A 22,473-nucleotide genomic window follows, 5' to 3' on the forward strand; every position below is an offset into this window, starting at 1 on the left:
TCTAGACACCGGGTATAATATACGCACATAAATTTTTTAGCACAGAACTCAAAAGGGGCATGGCCATGGGAGGGACATGGGTGGGTCAGAGGTATTCCCAGAAATTAGGTGTGATGTTATAGAATACTTGTAGTTACGCACCCAACTGCCATCAGTTGGGCACAAGGATTTACACCAGGTTTCATCAGGCATAAGTCCTCGCAGCCAAAGTTGGGCAAGGGAATCCATGCTAAGTGCCATTCCATAATGGTTGCTTAATGGTAAGCGGCCTATATAGAACTGGTACTTAGCGTGGATCCTAACAGCACCTAATTTTGGGCTCCATCCAGGGGTGTGCTGGTAAATTTTTAACAACAGGCTCTTTCTCCAGACGTAGCCAGCTCTGCAGTTGGAAGGGCCAGGGGTGGCCGGGGGGGGGGGGGGAGCAACACTTGCCTCTCTCTCCTCCCTCCCTTCATGCAGGCACGCTAGGCATACCTTTGCTGGCAGCCAATAAATGGACTGCCACCACTCCCAACGTCTTGCTCTGAGCAGCATGCTGGAACTTCTCTCACATGCTTGAGAAGTCCCAGCCTGCTGCCCAGAGCTGGAAACAAGGAGCAGGGAGCAGCAGTAGTCTATTTACTTGGCTGGCAGGGCTCAGCACCCCCACCAGCAAAGTAAAAGAGAATTCAGCAGGGGGCCCAAGCCCACATTTTGGGAGCCAGTTGTTAAAGTAGCCATGGAGGGCCCTACTTTAACAACCGGCTCCCAAAACTCTTAAAAACTTAACAACCGGCTCTTGCGAGCCTGTGAGAGCCTGCTCCAGCACACCACTGGCTCCATCTAATGAATCTGGCCCAATGTCCACACAATACAAATGGCAAAAGCACTGTCCCCACACTATAAGTTATAGGTGTTTCTTCATATATGCAAATATTCATATATGAGTGTTGTGTAACCAAATACTTCAAATATCTTCTTATATTCAGTGGTAGCTTTATAATATTGAAGAGTGCCCTCAGACAAATATCCACGTTTTCAGGCAATATATTGTTATGCCAAGTGGTATAACACTTCTTTCATCGGGCAACCTTTGTGGTTTTTTTTTAAATGTGCTATTTCCTATGTGATAAGTGCTACCAATACACTAATTAAATCAAAACGTGAACTTATCTTTTGAAAGTGATATCGACCAAAGAGCTTCACTACTTCTCAGGTCAGGTAAGGGTGTTTCCAGGGGAAGCCAGCTGATGGGTCGAAAATTGTGACCTGAGAAGTAGTGAAGCATCTGCTGAACACCCATTTCTATGGGGGGGGGGAAGCATTTACTGCCACCCATTGAGGTAGTGGTAAGGGGTTCCTGCGCCAACCCAGCAGTAACCAGGTAGCATGCACCGGAAATGGCATGCGCTGAGGACAGGAACTATTGCCTGACTGCTGCGGTAGACTGGTGGTACTTCCAGTTTAGTGAGCGATAAGCCCACATTGGGCTCACCACCACTTAGTAAAATACCCCCTTAATTAGCTAATGAGCTGCTAATTGGTATTAATGATCAATCATTGGCTAGGTACTTGGCACTAATGGACAGTGATTAGCAGTTACGCTTAGTGCTAAGCAACCGTTATAGAACTGGTGCTTAGTGCGGAACTAAAATGGCAGCTAACTTTAGGCACCATTTACTGAATCTTCCCTTAATGTCCACTACAAAATGGCTAACATAGGGCTCAAGTTACTAAGGTGTGCTAAAGGCTAAGAAGCCCATGTCATTCCTATGGTCTTCTTAGCATTTAGTGCATGCTAATTGTTATTGCGCGCTAAATCTGTTAGCACACCTTAGTAAAAGTACCTCATAGTCAATACAGTTAATACATGTTAATTCCTGGGTAAAATCACAAATACAGAATTTATGATTACGTTTACTATAAGAATTTATATGTCAACATTTTCAAGCATCATATATTATAATGTTTATTAATTAACATTAAAAAAAACAGTTTGCAATCCAGATTAACATAAAATAGAAAATCAAACAGAAGAAAAGAGAAATGGATAAGACAGAAAGATAGAAAAGAAATGTCACCCGGTCCACCACAATCAGCACTGGCCAGGACACCAGCCAATCAGTCCACAAATGCTAGAGGAAAAAATAGGTTTTTAATCAAAATTTATTATTTTCTAAATTATACGTAATCACTTAAAAATAAAGGCTTGATAGCATTTATCTTTGAATTTTGATGGGTGTAATAAATTTTGAAGACGATAAGTGCTTTAGTACCACAACCTTGGTTTTGTTGAACCAATGAAGAGTAAAGATGAGAATAGACTGTGGTTCATGTGAAATGAGTCATCTCTGATGGTTCACTGGTTGGGCTACTATTGAAGATTTAAGTGAAGTCATTAATGGAGAATTAAATTGAACTGAGTTGAAGATGCATTTAGAATTACAGCTCCGGGAATATAAGATTTTGAATGGTCCTGCCCCCGCATTTTTTGATATTTACGCTATCTGCTTTTAAATTGATGTAACATCTAGGCAAGAGCCTTTACACCAGCAATAGGGCTAGTATAAGTGCTCATACATCACACAAGTATAGTACTTACTTCTCTTTATGAAATAGGCACCTGCAGGGGCGGACTGATAAATTTGGGCAACCAGGCAGTGCCCGAGGGCCCAGAGGCTCTGCCCGGATGCCCGGCACACCACTGGTGGTCTGGTGGCCTCTGCGGGGGGCATGTTCTTTCCTGCCAGCTGCCGCTATTCCCCCGCCTGCCGGCACCACTGTATTTTAAAAATGATGGCCAAGACTAGAGCTGTCCGATTCAGCTAAAAAAAATATTTCGATTTGATACAATTTGATTCTTTCAGAAAAATTGGTTTTTCAATTCAACTAGATTGAAATAGTGAGCCACTGGGTCTTAGGAGGGGCACTTGGGGGAACAGTCGGAGATCCACCTGAAACATGTTCAAAAACAGAATAATCCATTTGTGTATCTAAAAGGTAAACTTCTACAAAACAGATGCAGATGTGATTCCATGTGCCCCAATGAAAGAAGAGTTTAATTTTACTTCCATTTAGTTTCAATATATTCCATCATCTTTCTAACACCATGCTTCCCAAGGCAGATTACAACTGCTAAATAGTAGTAATAGTAGTAGTAATAGTTAAGAAGATGAACCCATCAGGAAACAGGATATCCTCACTGAAATCTGACTGTTCTGTATTATATAGAAGAACAGTGAAGAAAAATGGGCACAAACTACAGAGTTTATAATTGCTGTTTCACTTTCTACCAGCTACAATAATTTGTGAAACGTGTACAAAAAACAGAATAATCCATTTGTGTATCTGAAACAGCTTTAGACTTACAGATGCGGAGTGGAGTGTAGTGGACCAACAACAATGTGGAAGCAGCAGCTCATTGGTTTCCTTGTTTGTTTTGAGCGTATGGCAATGACAGCTACGCGGGGGAGTGAACAGATTAACTAAATTGGCTTACTTGCTTACAGTGGACTCGATGACAGGCTCACGTTGACTCCGGTCTATTAAACATCCTTGCTTGGCTCTACTGCCGGTCCCGCCCTCTGATGTCAGTTCCTGTACCGGCTGTGCACCAATACAGAGACTGCTTCTGCAACAGCGGCTTGGGTGACATCGGGAGGGAAGGAAGCAGCGACTTGAGACACAGCGGGTGAGCGGGTGTTTTTTGCAAAACAAATCGAAAAATCGATTTGAATCGATTTTTGGATATCTCTATTCGAGACTCCCTGTGGAAGTCTCGTGAGATTGTCAAGACCTGCAAGACTACCATGGGAAGTCTCGGCCGCCATTTTGAAAACAGAGCAGTGCCAGCAGGTGGGGGAATTGCAGCAGCACAGCAGACAGGAAAGAACATGCCCCACCCGGCAAAGGCCACCAGACTACCAGGACCCTTCAGGTAGGAGCGGGCAGCGGGGGAAGCGGGGGCGGCAGCAGGAGGGTGTCAGACAACAGTCAGGTGGGAGGCCCAGTCCACCCTCAGTGCCCAGGAAACCAGACCACCCTCAGTCTGTCCCTGAGCACCTATTTGCCCTCTTATCCTAGGTGCCCTGTTAGAGAATTACCCTCACCGTGTTCTTTTACTACTAAACAAACACCCTCTTCTATACTAGGAACAGGCCTGTAAAGGTCCTTCATGGTGCTGAGGGAGACAAGAAAAATAAATATTTTTAAAATTATTTAGCTGACGTACACAACCAGCTCACCCCTCTGCTCTCCACAAGAAATGCCTCTGTTTAACCCAATAGGCATGCCGTGAAAGCCTACACATGCTTTTAGACAGACGGAAATTTGCCCTCTCTGTATTTTAGCAGCAGCATTAAATTGCATGAGGTTGTTCTCTTTTGTCCATTCCCTGTTGAAAAAATATAACCCAGCTAATTGCAGAGGTAAATTACATTTCTACAACAATAAGTGATAGCTTCCTGCATAAACAATATCAGCCTTCCGAATTTAGTTTCTGTGTTTGTAAATAGCAACAATTTGTTCCAATTGAGCATGCAAAAATCTGGGAAAGAGGTAACCCAGCTGTCCACATGGAGCTAATATGGGAAGTTAAGTGAAACAATGTCCTGCCACAGGAAACAATAGAAAACCACTAGTGAAGACTCATTTTACAACAGTTTGCTTCCTAAGGAGCCAGAAACCAGGAGGAAATAGATAAAAAGCTTTAAAGAGTCCTTTTATTACATGTTAGAAAACTTCACATGGCACCACTGGGAGCAGGAGCCACTGATGAGTAACGGGTTTTATCCTGTTCACATTAACAAGTACATGCTCAAGTCGTCTGAATGTTTTTGTAGTTATTTGGATATATCTTTTAGTTTATTGTTGTCCTTATTTTTAGTTTGTTTTACTTAGGGCCCTGTTTACTAAGCCACGCTAAAGGCACGTTAGCATTTTTAGCACACACTAGCGTGTGCTAACCTTGTAGATGCCCATAATATTCCTACGGACGTCTACATGGTTAGGGGTGCTAATTTTTAGCACATGCTGAAAGCGTACCTTGGTAAACAGGGCCCTTAGTTTAATTATTATCCTGATTTTTTTTTATAGAAACAGAGACACATGACGGCAGATAAAGGCCATATGACCCATCCAGTCTGCCCATCCTCTGTAACCCCTAATTCTTCCTGTTCCTAAGCGATCCCACATGCTTTTCCCATGCCTTTTTACATTTTGGAACAGTCCTCAACTCCACCACCTCCACCGGGAGGCCATTCCACACCTCCACCACCCTTTCTGTGAAATAATACTTTCTCAGGTTGCTCCTAAGCCTTTTCCCTCTCAACTTTGCCGTATGCCCCCTCATTCCAGAGCTCTCCTTCATTTGAAAAAGGCTCTTTTCCTGTACATAAATGCCCTTGAGATATTTAAACGTTTCTATCATGTCTCCTCTCTTCCAGCGTATACATGTTGAGGTTCATAAGCCTGTCCCTATAATTTTTGCATTCAAGACCACTTACTGGAGTGGAGGAGTAGCCTAGTGGTTAGTGCAGTGGACTTTGATCCTGGGAAACTGAGTTTAATTCCCACTACAGCTCCTTGTGACTCTGGGCAAGTCACTTAACCCTCCATTGCCCCTGGTACAAAATAAGTACCTGAATATATGTAAACTGCTTTGAATGTAGTTGCAAAAACTTTAGAAAGGCAGTATATCAAGTCCCATTTCCCTTATTAATTTCATAGTCGCCCTCTGGACTGACTCCATCCTGTTTATATCTTTCCGTAGGTGCAGTCTCCAGAACTGCACGCAGTACTCCAAATGAGGCCTCACCAGAGACTTATACAACGGCACTATCACCTCCTTTTTCCTGCTGGTCATGCCTCTCTTTATGCACCCAAGCATCCTTCTGGCTTTGGCCATCGCTTTTTCTACCTGTTTGAAAGCTTTAAGGTCATCAGACACAATCACCCCCAAGTCCCGCTCGTCCTTCGCACACTGAAGCACTTCACCCCTATACTGTACCGTTCCCTCGGATTTTTGCAACCCAAGTGCATGACCCTGCATTTTTTGGGATTAAACCTTAGTTGCCAAATATCGGTCCATTCCTTTAGCTTCGCTAGGTCCTTCCTCATGTCATTCACACCCTCCAGGGTGTCTACCCTGTTGCAGAGTTTAGTATCACCCGCAAAGAGACAAACCTTACCAGACAGCGCTTCCGCAATATCGCTCACAAAGACGTTAAAAAGAGCCAGCCCTAGGACCGATCCCTGCAGTACTCCACTGACGACATCCTTTTCTTCAGAGCAAGCTCCATTTACCACCCCCCTCTTTCTCCTACCATTCAACCAATTTTTTACCCAGTTACTCTAGGTCCCACACCGAGGGCACTCAATTTATTTATCAGTCGCCTGTGCGGAACCGTGTCAAAGGCTTTGCTGAAATCCAAGTATACCACATCAAGCGCCCCACCCACATCCAACTGTTTGGTCACCCAGTCGAAGAAGACAGTCAGATTCGTCTGACACGACCTGACATTAGTGAAACCATGCTGCCTTATTTTCAGATAATGTAGGATATAAATTTCATAACTAACTAACTAACTAAGTGGCCCTTTTACCAAACAGCAGTAAAAAGTGGCCTTAGAGCACCCTTACACAGGTCATTCCTGAACACTATGGCCATTTTTACTGCTAGGATAAAATGGCTGACTTTTCTATTTTCCGTATTAATGGCCATGTGTTAATTTTCCCATTAGCGTGTGGCCATTGGTGCGTGAGCACCCTACCACCACATACTTTGTCAGCGGTAGGGACTCATGCGCTAAACCTGCGCTAATTAGTTAGCGCACAGCAATGCCCATTAGCGCAGAACAAACACACTCTCCTCCCCAGACTTGCCCGCAGCACTAAAATAAATTTCATTTTTCAGAGCTTGGGTAGCGCATGCACATCCTGCAATGACCACAGGATATCTCAGCGTGGCCCACGGTAAGCCATTTTTTCTTGTGGTAAGTATGCTCTACCTTACAACTAATTTCTCGATTCAGATGTCTTGGAATTATTATTGACAACAAGCTCTCTTTTTTGAACCTCCGGTAAAAGTCTTGTTTTTTGCCTTAAGATAATTTTATTCAATATGTCCATTTTTAGACTATCCCTCACAAATCACTATCTTACTAACTTTCGTGATCTCAAAGTTTGATTATTGTAATATTATATGTGCTGGTCTTCCTCAAACCCTTTTGCAGCAACTCCAATTGGTTCAAAATCTAGCCATTGAAATTCTTTGTCATGCTAGACATACTGATTATGTTTCTTCTCTTTTAAAACAATATCATTGGTTACCTGTTATCCATTGGATAAAATTCAAGGTCCTCACCGTAACCCACAAAACACTTTATTCTATTGGTCTATCCTATCTCTCTTCCCTAATAATTCCCTACACCCCCTTCCTGTATTCTTCACTCTCTGCAAGACCAAAGACACTTCCTCCCCTCTGTGTCTTCAGCTCACTTAAGTCTACTCACTCTTCTGCAATGTTCTACCTTGCACCATCCCTTTGGAACTCTCTTCCTAAACGTCTCCATCTTGAAACATCCTAACTCTGATTTAAGTCCTCCTTGAAGGACCTGTTTTCAATTGCCTGTGACTCATCTCAATAGTACCACTCCATGCAGTATACTTGTCCCTTTCTCGGAACAACAGTGTGTTCTCTATGAATTCTATTAATTTTTTAAAATCTAATTTTAATTTTATGTAACTCTTTTTCACGCTCCTTTTGTCTTATCTCTTCTGTATGTTTTTTAACCATTGTATACCGCTTTGATGCCACTCGCAAAAAGCAGTATATTAAATCTAATAAACCATAAACCATTAGTGCTTATTACAGCCTTATAAAAGAGCCCCTAAGAGGCCCTTTTACTAAAGTACGCTAAAATCTTGGGGCCCTGTTTCCTAAGACGCACTAGCATTTTTAGAGTGTGCTAATTTTTAGCGCGAACTAATGCTAGAGACACCCATATATTCCTATGGGTGTCTCTAGTGTTAACGCACACACACTAAAAACATTAGCACGCCTACAGTGTGGCTCAGTAAACAGGGCCCTAGGCTTAATATATCGTAATGCAGAATTTTACTGCCCACTAAGCCCAGATTTAACATGACACCTTTTGGGGGCATTCCCTCTATATTTTATTGCAGTTCATACGTTAACATAACCATTAGTGCAGTGGTTCCCAAACCTGGTCCTAGAGGCATCCCAGCCAGTCAGATTGTCAGGATACCCACAATGAATATTCATGAGAGCGATTTGCATGCACTGCCTCCATTGCATGCAAATCCATACTGGGTCAGACCAATGGTCCATCTAGCCCAGTATCCTGCTTCCAGCAGTGGACAATCCAGGTCACAAGTACCTGGCAGAAACCCAATTAGTAGCAACAATCCATGCTACCAATCCCAGGGCAATCAGTGGCTTTCCCCATGTCCTTCTCAATAACAGACGATGATAGTGGTTTCCAAACCTGGTCCTGGAGGTACCCCACCAGTCAGGTTTTCAGGATATCCACAATGAATATTCATGAGAGAGATTTACATACACTGCCTCCACTGCATGAATAGTCATTGTGGATAGACTGAAAACCTGACCATCTGGGATGCCTCCAGGACCAGGTTTGGGACCTACTGGACTATGGACTTTTATTCCAGGAACTTATCCAAACCTTTTTTAAACCCAGATATGCTACTCGCTGTTACCACATCTGTGCATCATCTTTCAGACAACAAGCTGCAGAAAGAAGAGGAGAAAAATAAAGGGGAAGACCTCTCCCAACATGTGCTATAGAAATATAAGAAAACAACTAGTTTAAAATACATAAATCTTACCATAAATATATATGTAGATTGTAGCTTCACGCTTTTTCTTTTCTGCAGCATTTGTAGATGCGTATTTGCAACGATAATATCCGGTGTCATTTGCCTGAGCTCTGGGCAAGGTCAGGCTGCTACAAAATTGTTTCCCATTCCTTCCACAGGCATATTTCTTCACGGTCACTTTCTTGTTCACAGCTTCAGGCAAAGACCATGAATGGAGAGCTTCCCCCCTGCAAATGTAAATAAGACATTAAAACAATCAGGCTTGAGCCCAGCTCTGCCACTCTTGTTGCCATGCTTTACTCAATAGGCTATTTCTGATCCATGTATTCTTAGCCTTCCACAAAGATCTGATGAACAATAACTTTGAACAATGTCCAAGAAACGAAAACCCAGTTTCACGTCACACTACAACAGATAATTAGGCATGCCTGTTTCTGGCCACAACAGCAATGATTCTGCTCAGCTACGTATTTGAGTACCTGCACGTGAGATGCAATGACCGATGGGCTTGAATGATGTGCTGTTTTCCTTTCACATTCAGTTCAGGGGCTTTCACTTTGGATGCAGAACTAGATCCTAAGACGAGAGAGAGAGAGAGAGAGAGAGAGAGAGAGAGAGAAGAACATTAGAAGTGGAAACCCTTGCATCAGCAATACCTCCTACTCACCAGAGGCCAACCAAATTTTGGCTTCAGTTTCAGATTTGTCATCAAAATCCAAGTTCAGGTTTTGGCAGAAAATGCCAGTGCTTTTTTGGCTGACACTGAAACTCTCTCCCCTCCCCCATGCGATACAAAACATGGACATGCATATAGAGCAGCTGATTACTATGTAAATGATATTATCATATCACGCAATGTGCAAAAGGTTATTTTATCAACCAGCAGCATTGGGCTGCCAAGCCACAGCCAAATATTACCAGATCACTTCTTAAAGGAGCTGACACTGTGGCCAAAATTCCCCCTCCCCCAAGCACAATCCCCCCAATGAGACCCAAGTCAAGTCCCCCATACCCTTTGAGGCCTCCATCATGTGCCCCCAGCCAAGTCCTCCACAGTTAAACTCCCCCATCAAGCCCCCCCTTTCAAGGACTCCCTCCAGAGCCCTTTCCCCAGCCATGACCATATCCCACCCCAATTGCCCCCCTTTCCAACAGGCCCCCACTCTCACCCCCACCTGCAGACCTCCCCCAAAGCCTTTTCTAATTATGCTATATCTTTGATATGAGATGCGGCGACCAGAATTGCACACAGTATCGAGGTGCGGTTGCACCATGGAGCGATATAAAGGCATTATAACACTCTCATTTTTGGTTTCCATTGTTTCCATAATAATTCCTAACATTCTATTTGCTTTCTTAGCTGCTGCTGCTGCTGTTGTTGCTGCTGCTGCTGCTGCACACTAAGCAGAAGATTTCAACATATCATCAACGATGACACCTAGATCCCTTTTCCTGGGCGGTGACTCAGAATGTGGAACCTTGCATCACATAACTTTGAATAACGTTGTGTCATCAGCAAATTTAATTACTTCACTAGTTATTCTCATCTCTAGATCATTTATAAATATGTTAAAAAGCAGCAGTCCCAGCACAGATCCCTATCTATCCTTCTCCATTGAGAATACTGACCAGTTAACCCTACTCTCTGTTTTCTCTCTTAACCAGTTCTTAATCCATAATGAGACACTACCACCCATCCCATGACTTTCTAATTTCCTCAAGAGTTGTTCATAAGGTCAAATCAAAAATCCAGATACACAATATTGACCAGCTCACTTTATCCACATGTTTATTCACCCATAAGAACATAAGCGTTGCCATACTGGGACAGACTGAAGGTCCATCAAGCCCAGTATCCTGTTTCCAACAGTGCCAATCCACGTTACAAGTACTTGGCAAGATCCCAAAACAGTACAATACATTTTATGATGCTTATCCTAGAAACAGGCAGTGGATTTTCCCCAAGTCCATCTTAATAATGGCTTATGGACTTTTCTTTTAGGAAGCTGCCCAAACCTTTTTTAAACTCTGCTAAGCTAATTGCCTTTCCCACATTTTCTGGCAATGAATTCCAGAGTTGAATTACACATTGAATGAAGAAAGATTTTCTCTGATTCATATTAAATTTACTACTTTGTAGCTTCATCGTATGTCCCCTAGTCCTAGTATTTTTGGAAAGCATAAACAGACGCTCCACGTCTACCCGTTCACTCATTATTTTATAGATCTCTGTCATATCTCCCCTCAGCCATCTTTTCTCCAAACTGAAGAGCCGTAGCCACTTTAGCCTTTCTTCATAGGCATCCCCTCTATCATTTTTGTTGCCCTACCCCATTCAAAGAAAAGTAGTAGACAGGTGAGGCAAGATTTCCCTTGAGTAATTCCCTTATCTCTTATTTGTCCTGTTTGTTTGTCCTAATTAGATTGTAAGCTCTGTCGAGCAGGGACTGTTTCTTCATGTTCAAGTGTACAGTGCTGCACACGTCTAGTAGCGCTAAAGAAATGATAAGTAGTAGTAGTAGACTAAATCCATGTTGACTTTGTCTAATTAATCCATGCTTTTGCATGTGCTCTGTAATTTTGTTCTTTATAATGGTCTCTACAATTTTACCTGTAACAACTTCAGACTCACCGGAGGGTTATGTTCAAGGGGAAATACTGTGGCCACTCACATAATATCAGAGTGCTGGTGCCTTTAAAATGTGGCCCAGCAGCCCAAGGAACATGGCCCTAGGAACATGGCATGGCAATGTTTGCAAGGTGGCTTGCAAGCAGCATTATACATTTACCATGGGAATCAGCAGCCTGTGGCAATGAGATACACTAGTTGCTGGCTTCTGTAGTAAATCAAGGTGCAGTAAACCCTGCCTTTTACTACATCTTGATAATGTCCCCAAATCCTTAAGAAATGAAAATGTTAATGACTATTGCCAAAGCAGAGATTACTAAATACACTTCTCTTATCATTGAATCTACCCTTCACCTTCTTTCTCTGAAACTGAAGGCTGTGACAGCACAGTCACGCATACTTTTGGGCTCATTTTCAAAGAGATGGGCCGCCCATCTTTTGACACAAATCAGGAGATGGGCGTCCTTCTCCCAGGGTTGCCCAAATTGGTATAATCTAAAGCCGATTTTGGGCGCCCTCAACTGCTTTCCGTCTTCGGGACGACCAAAGTTCCCGGGGGGGGGGGGGGGTGTCAGAAGCATAGTGAAGGTGGGACTGGGGCGTGCTGAAAACATGGGCGTCCTTGGCCGATAATGGAAAAAAGAATGGCGTCCCTGACGAGCACTTGGCCGACTTTACGTGGTCCATTTTTTCTTATGACCAAGCCTCAAAAAGGTGCCCGAACTGACCAGATGACCACCAGAGGGAATCGGGGATCACCTCCCCTTACTCCCCAAGTGGTCACTAACCCCCTCCCACCCTAAAAAAAAACTTTAAAATATTTTTTGCCAGCCTCAATGCCAGCCACAAATGTCATACCCAGCTCCCTGACAGCAGTATGCAGGTCGCTAGAGCAGTTTTAGTGGGTTCAGTGCACTTCAGGCAGGTGGACCCAGACCCACCCCCCCTACCTGTTACACTTGTGGTGGCAAATGTGAGCCCTTCAAAACCCACCAGAAACCCACTGTACCCACATGTAGGTGCTCCCCTTCACCCCTTAGGGCTATGGTAGTGTTGTACAGTTGTGGGTAGTGGGTTTTGGGGGTGGTTGGGGGGCTCAGCACCCAAGGTAAGGGAGCTATGCACCTAGGAGCAATTTGTGAAGTCCACTGCAGTGCCCCCTAGGGTGCCCGTTTGGTGTCCTGGCATGTGAGGGGGACCAATGCACTACGAATGCTGGCTCCTCCCACGACCAAATGGCTTGGATTTGGTCGTTTCTGAGATGGGTGTCCTCGGTTTCCATTATCGCCAAAAACTGGGGACGACCATCTCTAAGGACGACCATCTCTAAGGTCGACCTAAATGTTGAGATTTGGGCATCCCCGACCGTATTATCGAAACAAAAGATGGCCGCCCATCTTGTTTCGATAATTTGGGTTTCCCCGTCCCTTCGCCGGGACGTCCTACGAGGACATCCTCAGGAAAACTTGGGTGCCCCGTTCGATTATGCCCCTCAATGTATCCCAACCAAGCCTTCAACTATATGTCATCAAAAACTGCCCTTGCAAATTTAGGGATGGCCCTGATTTCTACATGTAATTTAGTAGAGTAACAAGCCAATTGGTGACAATAATTGACTTTTTAAAAAGCAATTATTGGTACTAATTAGATTTAATTGGAAGTAATGCATATAAAGTTAGACACGGGATCCACGCCTAAAATTTATGAGTGGCCCAAAAAAGGGGGCATGGAAATGGGAGGGTCATGGGTGTTCGGGGGGCAGATCAGGGGTGTGATTTTGAGTTATGCATGAAATTACAGAATATGGGTACTCTGCATGTAAATTTAGGTGCGGGCATTTGCACCACGTTTTCATTGGTACAAATGACGGTGCCTACATTTAGGAAAACACAATAGGAGAAGAAAGTCCCTAAACCTCACAAACATGTAGACCAGTGACGTAGCTAAGTGGGGCCACGGGGGTCTGGGCCCCTGCTGATTTGGCCCTGGACCCCCCCTGCCGACGACCCTCTCGACCCCCCTCCTGCCGCCAACTCTCTCCCGCTGCCGCCTATCATTGCTGGCGGGAGTCTGAGAAAACGATGTACACTGTTCTTCAAATCCTTAACGCAATGAGGAGGAAAGGGTTGCAAAGCAACAATCTACCTGAAACAAAGGTTGCTTCACTTCTAAGGAATTCATCAATAGTAACACTTGGATAATGTTGAATAAATCCTTACGTATTGGTTATATCACATCTCCCTTGTGTCATTTGGAAGTGCCAGTTTACCCTACTCCTGGATTGGTGTCTAGAACTTTCAAACTACACACAATTGAAGATAGTATAGTTACAGAATGGCATATAAGGATGTAATCAGCATCTACACATGCATGTGTATACATATGGAAAAAAAAACACCACCGTGGTGGAAGAACAGGGAATCCACTACCTAAAATTCGAGAGAAGTGAAAAAGAGTAGGATTATCGATGGGTCTTCCAATACAAACTCCAATAGTCATGAATTATTGATATAGAAAATATGTTTATTATGAATTCACCACTGAGATTCAGAGTCGACGCTTTGGCGTTCTTGTTAAGGTTTCTTATAACACTGTTCTCCTTCAGTGTATTTTCAATAAATAAAAAAAATTAGCTGAAGGCCATACTCTGGCAGACTCCTGAGGCAGGCGGTGATGCTGAAATACAACTTCGTGTCAAGTCAATCTCAGTGGTAATTCATAATAAATATATTTTTTAATCAATAGTTTATGACTATTGGAGTTTTGTAATGGAAGACCCATCAATAACCCTGCTCTTGTGTACACATATGTACATATATGCCAGTATTCTAATCATTTATGTGTATTCTATAACTCCTTGCCTAAATCCTAGAAATGCCCTTGACCTGCCCATGCCCTTCCCTTGACCATACCCCCTTTGGAGTTGCGCAGCAGATGAATTGGGCATGCAGCTTACAAAATAGGTGCAGATCACAGATCCACGTGTAGCCAGTAATTGGCGTCAATTAGCATTTGTTAAGGCCAATTGGTTGCAATCAACAATTTAACCAATTATGATCCATGCCCAAAATTGCATATTAAACTTTGGGTGACCTATACAGAATTTGGGGGTATATGTCCACCTTAGTGCTTAATAGTATCTGGCCACTACAAAAATAGCATATATGTGCTAAACTGAGTACATTCAGTTCTCTTTCCCTCATAGCTCTGCCTTCTTGCTTCAAATCTGCTTCAAGCATTGCTTGTCAGTGCCAAGGGGAGAAATAGAAGACCAACTCGACCTAGTTGAGGAGCTTTAAAAATAGCTGATAATTCCAGGATACAAAACAAAAAATAGATGCCTGCATGGCTTGTGTTGCATCTTGTACTCCTTTTGTGCATGAATGCATATTTGTTTGTCCATAGTTCCTTATCAGTGAAAGGGTGAATGAATGGGTGCACCTTTCTGTTCATCAGTCTTGGGTGAGTCACAGTACTGAAAGCACAGGAGTGAGAGGATGCGGTTAGTAAGGGAGTGGAGTATGGAATGAAAGAAGCATCTGTGCATATGTAGGAATGTAGCAGGAAGGAGAGATGGAGAGATGTCCATGCCTATCAGGGTCAGCATTAGGGTATCAGACAGACACCCTAGTCAAACTTTCAGCCATGCATCCTACCCAAGATGGGAAAAAGCACAAAAGTCATTTTATTGCCAGTGCCAGCTACTCAACTATTGGAGCCCAGAGCTGATTAAACTTAAATAAACTATCACTTTTCGCTGTTGCTATTACTTCCTATCTCTTCAATAGGAAAATCTGATTCTGCCAGGCATTTTCTCTCATGCTCAAAAGATCTTTCCAACACACAAGGACCAATTTGATTGCAGCTGCAATAAAAAATATCTAGTAGGTTTATGTTTAAACATCTAAATTTCTGGTTCAATTATGGCTTTGAGTTAGATATTTTCAGGTGAACACGTCCATCTGTAGGTACCATTTTCGAAAAAAAGAAAAAAACATCCTGAGGAAAAACATTGAAAAACAAGCAATTGGGACATCTGTCTGGCAGCATTCCCAGTGAACTGGCCACACAGATATACCAGCAGTGAGAGGGGCAACCTAGTGGTCAATAAGGTGGACTTCACATAAAGGGACTCAGGTACAAATCCCACCTATAACCCATCATATTGCATGGTGAGCCCTCCAAGAACAGTGAAAACCTACTGTATCTAAAGGTCCACCACTACAATAGCCCTCAGGTTAGCATGTCACTTAAATATTTAGATACAGGAGGCATTTCTATGTTTCAGGAGGGCTCATATTTGTACATATATGAAAGAGTTAAAGTAGAAATTGAACCTGGGTCCCGTTGTTCACTGTCCACTGCACTGACCATTAGGCTACTCCATCTACTTGCTTGCTATTTTCTTTGGATTGGCCATAATATCTGAAGCTGTCATAGAGCCTGGTATCTACTGTCACTTAGCATCTTTTGGGTGTCAGTGACCACTGAGGCATTAAGAGGGTCAGTTAGGGCACCCTTTTCAGACTTAGTTGTTACTAAAACAGGTCTACGTAAAAATGTACTTCTGTTCTATTATTTCAGAAAAACATCCAGATTGTAAGCCCGCCCAAAGCATGCCTCCAACGTGCTGCCTTGCTATTTGGATGCACTCAGTGAAAAACATCCCAATTCTGCCTTTTCAAAAATCGTGATTTGGATGTTTTTGGCAGGAAAAACGTCCATCTACCACTTTGGGCAACTTTTGAGACATTTTTCTCTTTGGAAAATGAGCACTTATATGACATAATAATCAGAGGGTTCAAAAGCTAATCTAAAAAAAGAGATTTCAACATTCTTTTGAATTTCATTAATGAAATTTCCTTTCTCAGTGCTAATGGTAGCTTATTGTATTGTTCTGGGGTCAGCCACACCAATACACAATCTGTTGTAGAGACTAATCAGGCTCTTGACAAATGAGGAATAACCATCTAGTTATTTAAGAGATCGTAAAGGTCTTATTGGTACATAAAGATCTGCCATAGAAGCCAAACATTAGCTTAGCTGTTTGGCCAGGCAGGTGATCCAGAATAGCTAGAGACCTCCATATAATAATTTTATATGACAGATCCACCTTAATATGCAGAACTTTTCAGATTTGTTACCCTACTGCCTGCCAGAACATCACTACAATTGGACAAAAGAAAAGTTGATGCACAAGGTGCAGATATCAGAACTGAAGGGTATGAAAGCCGTTATTTCTGTACACGTGGAGATCACAGGGATGCAGAGATTAAGGGGGAGTAGTTTGGGGGTGGTTTAAGCATGGCTTGATGGACCAAAAAACTACATGTTCTCTAGTTCACTCCTCAAAATCTCTTCCTGCTTCAGCAGCCACTTTTGTATCCTCAATGCATCCTGTTAGCTGATCCCTTAAAATAGCCAAACGTATGGTCCAAGGAAAATGTTAAATTTTAGGTTTTGTCAGAAAACAGGCACAAGAGAACAGGCACATAATGATAGAAGAACAATGGTAGAGAGGGCTCTGGAAATAGAGGAAGAGAGAAAGGTATGGGAATGATGGTGGTAGAAGGGATCTAGAGGAGCAGAAGCGGTAGAATTATGAAAGAGTGGCAGCAGAGGCAGTGGTGGGAAATATGGAAGAGTGGCAGTGGTGGTCATGGCAGGAGGACTATGAAAGTGTGGCGGTGATGTGATTAATTTCCAGTATGGACACATCAAGCTCATCCTAAGGGTTCAAGGCTTTGCTTTGAAACTCTTAGAAAGCCTGTACAAAAAATCTTGCTTCAAGAATTACAAAGGGTTCATGCCTTCTTGTCCACTTTTTCAGGCATTTTACTTGACACTACATCTTTAAAGGGTCACAGTTGAATAGGCCACATCAATTTATCATTTTCCTTGTCACCAACCAGCCATCAACAGTCTGCCCTTACAGTGACCCTAAGGATACCCCACTGCAACTTCTTTTCTTCAGAAAACAACAGAATAAATTAAAGCTACTGAATCAGATATCTACTGCCCACATAAAGCATGGAGTTTAGCAGCTCCTTCATTTCCTGTAAATGAGTACAATGTTTAAACTGTGATATGCAGGCTGCTCCTGTTTCAATGAAGCACAATCAGGTGGTACTGTAACTTGTCTGAGCAGTTGAGTCTACTGTTATAAATCTGTCCGAAAGGACACAAGACCTGCTTTGAAAAATATTTAAAACATATAGGCCAAAAAGTTAAGACTGGGAAGTGCTTATTACAGTGGATCACAAGTAATGAACTACTCTTATCATGCCATTCCAGTGATGCGCTTTTCCTGGAAATGTGAACTCTGCAATACTGTCATTAGAAGTATCGTGCACTAGGGATGCATTCAACAGCAACAAAAAAGTTTGAGCAGTCTTCATTCTAAATAAAGTTTTTACAACTTTCATGTGGTTTTTGTGTGTGTGTGTTTGCATATTCATTTTAATTGTATGCCTTCATTGTGTACTACAACTTTTTTGCATATGGAAATTAATTTTACGTTATCCCCAAGATTCTATATATGGCGCTTTAATTTCCACATGGAAATTGAAGCATATTCTATAACAATGAGCATAACTTAATTGGTAAACTAGCTAATCAACACTGTTAATTGGATGTTATTTGACATTAAGATTTACATGCACAACTCGCTAAGGGTATTCTGTAACATGGTGCACTTAAATTCTAAATTGCATAGTTGAAAAGAGGGTGTGGCCATTGGCGGGGCATGGGCATTTCTAAAATCTATGTGCATTATTACAGAATACATCCACTCAGCACCTAATTCAGGCATCGGGATTTACACCAAGTAAAACATTGCATAAAATAGTCACGACTAAATTTGGTCACGTGGAAAGACACTCGGCGTATCCTATATACTGCATGGAAATTTAAGCCTAATCTATAAAATATAGGCATAGTTTAGAGAATACGCCTAGGTGTATTTTTTTTCCATTCAGAATCTTCAGGCACCATATATAGAACCTAGACTTGTGTTAATTCATAAGTATATGCATACACAAGTAATTTGCTGCACAAAAAAAATTTTAGGCACCCAAATGGACTATATAGACCATGACAAATGCACACCCCTATCATGCACAGTACAGTATATAACCCATATGATGATTCCTCTCACTGTGATCTGTGTTCATCTCAACATGATAAAAAAAATTCTCATGTGCTATGAAGAAAAAAAGCCAACTAGACTATGTGCAGACTCTATACAACAGAAACAAATCTGCTGTTTTGTTTTCTTTGTAGCCAGTTCAGAAATACCAGATTAAAAGGTGATGTCTCATACACATTCACCAGCGTATACTGAAGAGGTGATAAACTCCTGTATAGACTAGAGGGTATACAAATCCTATTGATTTTCTGGATTCATAATTGTCATCAGTGTGTTATAAAGCTATCCATCACAATTACTAGTTCTGTTGAGCACTTTATCTGCATACCTTTGATAGCTCGTTTAATACCCCTCTTAACCAATGTGCTTTTCACTGTCAAACATTATTTCCTTCAAAATTAAATTAGTTCAAACTATCAGCTTTCCTATATCTGTGACATGCAGCCTGCTTCATTTTCAATGAGGAATTACAATTCTTGGACCATTATGGGTCTTTTTGTAAAGCACTAGAAACGTGGCTTTTCCCATAATGTCATCAATAGAAATAAAAGAAAATAAAACAAAGAAAATAAGATGATACCTTTTTATTGGACTAACTTAATACATTTTTTTTATTAGCTTTCCAAGGTAACCCTTGATGAAGAAGGGTTTCCAACAGTGGCCAACCCAGGTCACAAATACCTGGCAAGATCCCAAAACAGTAGAATACATTTTATGGTGCTTATCCTTGAAATAAATGGTGGAGATTCCCCAAGGCCATGTTAATAATGGCTTATGGACTTTTCTTTTAGGAAGTATCCAAACTTTTTTTTAAATCCCACTAAGCTTACTGCTTTTACAACATTCTCTGGCAATGAATTACACATTGTGTGAAGAAATATTTTCTCCGATTTGTTTGAAAATTACTACTTTGTAGCTTCATTTTGTGCCCCTTAGTCCTAGTATTTTTAGAAAGAGTAAACAAGTGATTCATGTCTACCCATTCCACTCCACTCATTATTATGTAGACATCTATCATATCTTCCCTCAGCCATCTTTTCTCGAAGCTGAACAGCTCTAGCCGCTTTAGCCTTTCCTCATAGGGAAACTCACTTATATGGTGTGTAGCCCCGCCCAGCGCATACCAGGATACACTGGGCAAGGCTGGGCACCGCCATTTTGTGGCGTCAAAGGAAGAGGAGGGAGGCAGGCTACCTCCCTCCTCCGACCCACAAGGTAGGGGGTAGGGAGAGGGGGGTGGGTAGGCAGGTAGAGGGGGGCATATTGATCACTGGACCACCAGGGACCCTTTGCTGGGAGGTTGGGGGCTGGAGACCCACCGGATCTCCAGCACTCCCTAAACCTAGGGGGGGATCGTCGGGGGGGACCGGTGGTCCAGCGGACCTCCAGCCCCCCTGTCACTGGAGGGGGGGGGGGTTGGTCACCCACTGGGCCATCTGGGATTGGTTGCACATGTTGAGGGGAGTTAGGGGGGGCTGGAGACCCACCAGATCTTCAGCCCTCCCTGAACCTGGGTGAGGGATCATCGGGGGGACTGGAGGTCCACGGACCTCCAGCCCCCTGTCGCTGGCAGGTTTGCCTTGTTGGGGGGAATGGGGACTTGGCAGCATGCAAATGCATGCTGGACAGGGCTCACCATTCCTCCTCAATGATCTGCAAACCCTAACGCCAGCAACCCAATCTTTGGCACTCTGGTCACTGATCATTGGGGATGAATATGTTTAGCCCTGTTTAGCATGCATTTGCATGCTAGTTGTGTTCAGAGCCCTTGAGCACGTTGTTTCATGTGCTCGAGGGCTCTGATCATGGGGCAGTAGCAAATACCGGTGCTAGTATGGCACTAACAGCGTTTGCTTCTGATCATCCCCTTGTAAGTATATCAGCAATACCCAAATATCTTGTGGCAGCTGTTCTGTGCCAGTAGCCGCATATGCCAGTGGTGCTGAATATCTAGGTCTCAGCATTTGAAAAAAGCATTGATTGCCATGGGATGAATATTGACTGAGGTATCTTCATATATGCTTACAAATGTTTTCAAGTATACACTTTCAGAATTATAAAAGTCTTTTTAGGCAATGTTGCAGATATTGTTCTTCAATTAGGGGAAAAGAGTAGAAGTCATTAATTCATTATTTTTTATTTACATATTTGCTAAAGGGATTAACAACGAAGGTACTAAGAAGCTAAATTAAAATATGTTAAGTAAAATTCTACCCCATGCCATGAGTGAGTAGATTCAAATTAAGATAATCATCTGTGGGCTGTAACTAAATATTTGAAAGCTGGAAGAAATTTCCATAGTGGGCAATGGGACAACAATCCCCCTAATTCTATTGTTTTAAAATCATCCATTATATTAACAAAGTAAAATACTTGCACAGAAAGACAGAGTGGTATGAAGGAAGCAATTCTCAAATAATTAGGAAAGAAATATAGCAAAGATACTAATCCAGAAATCTAGTCCACTAAAATGAGGAGATCGAGGAGCAATGAGACAAAGAAATAAGGAACAAATTCTAAAACTAAATTAGAAGAAGCAAATGACTGGTTAAAGTTTGCAGATTCAATTATGAAATTCCCATGCGTCCAGCATTGGCTGCCAATCTCTAATAAATCTCTAAATAATCTCTAATAAATTCAGGTTCTGTTATCCATTATGGGTTATACTCCTGTCACCAAAAGTATCTAACAGACCACTAAGATCTTTTGAGAATAACTTGTTAATGCTGCCAACCTTCACTTGGATACAACTGGAACTTACCCACTGTAAGGAGGGGGGGGGGGGGTCTTTTACTAAAGATTAGCTTGAGTTATCTGCAGCAGGACCTATAGGAATAAAATGGGGCCTGTTGCAGATAACTCGAGCTAACCTTTAGTAAGAGACCCCTTAAATCTTTTAGGAGATGTTTTACTTTTACAGGGAGCAAGACAACTTAGGTGGTCTTTTACTAAAGCTTAGCTCAAGTTATCTCCAGCAAGGTTCGTTTTATTCCTATGGGCCCTGCTTCAGATAACTCGAGGTAAGCTTTAGTAAAAGACCCCCTAAATTGTCTTGCTCCCTGTCTTTGGAATATGCTTTCCAACAAACTCAATCTTGAATCCTCCTATCCAACATGTAAATGTTAATCCACCTCACGTCTGGGTGGGATTTAAGATGAAACTGGATTCCAGCAAGCCTGATGGTAGTAGTTGTGGCGACTTTCTAGAAACCAGCACCCAGGAATGAGGAGTGGACAACAGTAACTAACCTCATCTCCCACTCCAGGAGTGGAGAGGAAAATAAACTAATTTCAGGATTTTACTATTTCTGAGAATAAAAAAACACAATTTCACAATTTACAGTTTGTTATAATCAATAATTTAATTTAATTACTCTGAATATTTTAACCCAACAATGTAACTAACTTTTTAATTGGTAAAATGCAGTAGGTTTAACATGTAATCAACCTCTTTTAACCCCATAAATTTTCTTTTCACAGGATTCAACCCACCTTGGATCTCTATCAGATAAGTATTGATTTTAAATATTACACCTTTTTTTTCTTCACTTGTTAAAATTATAGAACTCCTATTACGAATTCTATAAAGAATTTGATTCTTTGTTTCCAAATTCTTTTTTTCAGAATTTGCTTCAACCCTTTTTCCCGGAAGTACTCAACCTTTCAGGTAAGTATATTTTCTTTTCCCCTTTTTGTCCTTTAGGGTTTTCTCTGTTTTCCCAAAGTCACTTAGCTGTTACAGGTTTCCTTTTGTTGGTGTGCAGTGTAGACTTTCTTACGTGGGGGCCCAGATCAATTTTCCTCTTCTCTCCCATTCTTCTTCCTACACCTCACTCTTTATTAAAATAATTGGAAGC

At 42.1% G+C, this 22,473-nt stretch overlaps 1 protein-coding gene across 1 annotated transcript in view; it reads right to left on the minus strand.

Moving 5' to 3' along the window:
• The window catches only part of FLT1 (fms related tyrosine kinase 1), a 317,946-nt gene that overhangs the window by 258,614 nt on the left and 36,859 nt on the right, over positions 1–22,473 (minus strand). The window contains 2 exon segments of the mRNA XM_030200343.1: positions 8,851–9,068; positions 9,321–9,417. Of these exon segments, the coding sequence (XP_030056203.1) occupies positions 8,851–9,068; positions 9,321–9,417 (315 nt within the window).

This window comes from Microcaecilia unicolor, chromosome 4, assembly GCF_901765095.1.
Source record: "Microcaecilia unicolor chromosome 4, aMicUni1.1, whole genome shotgun sequence".
NCBI lineage: Eukaryota > Metazoa > Chordata > Amphibia > Gymnophiona > Siphonopidae > Microcaecilia > Microcaecilia unicolor.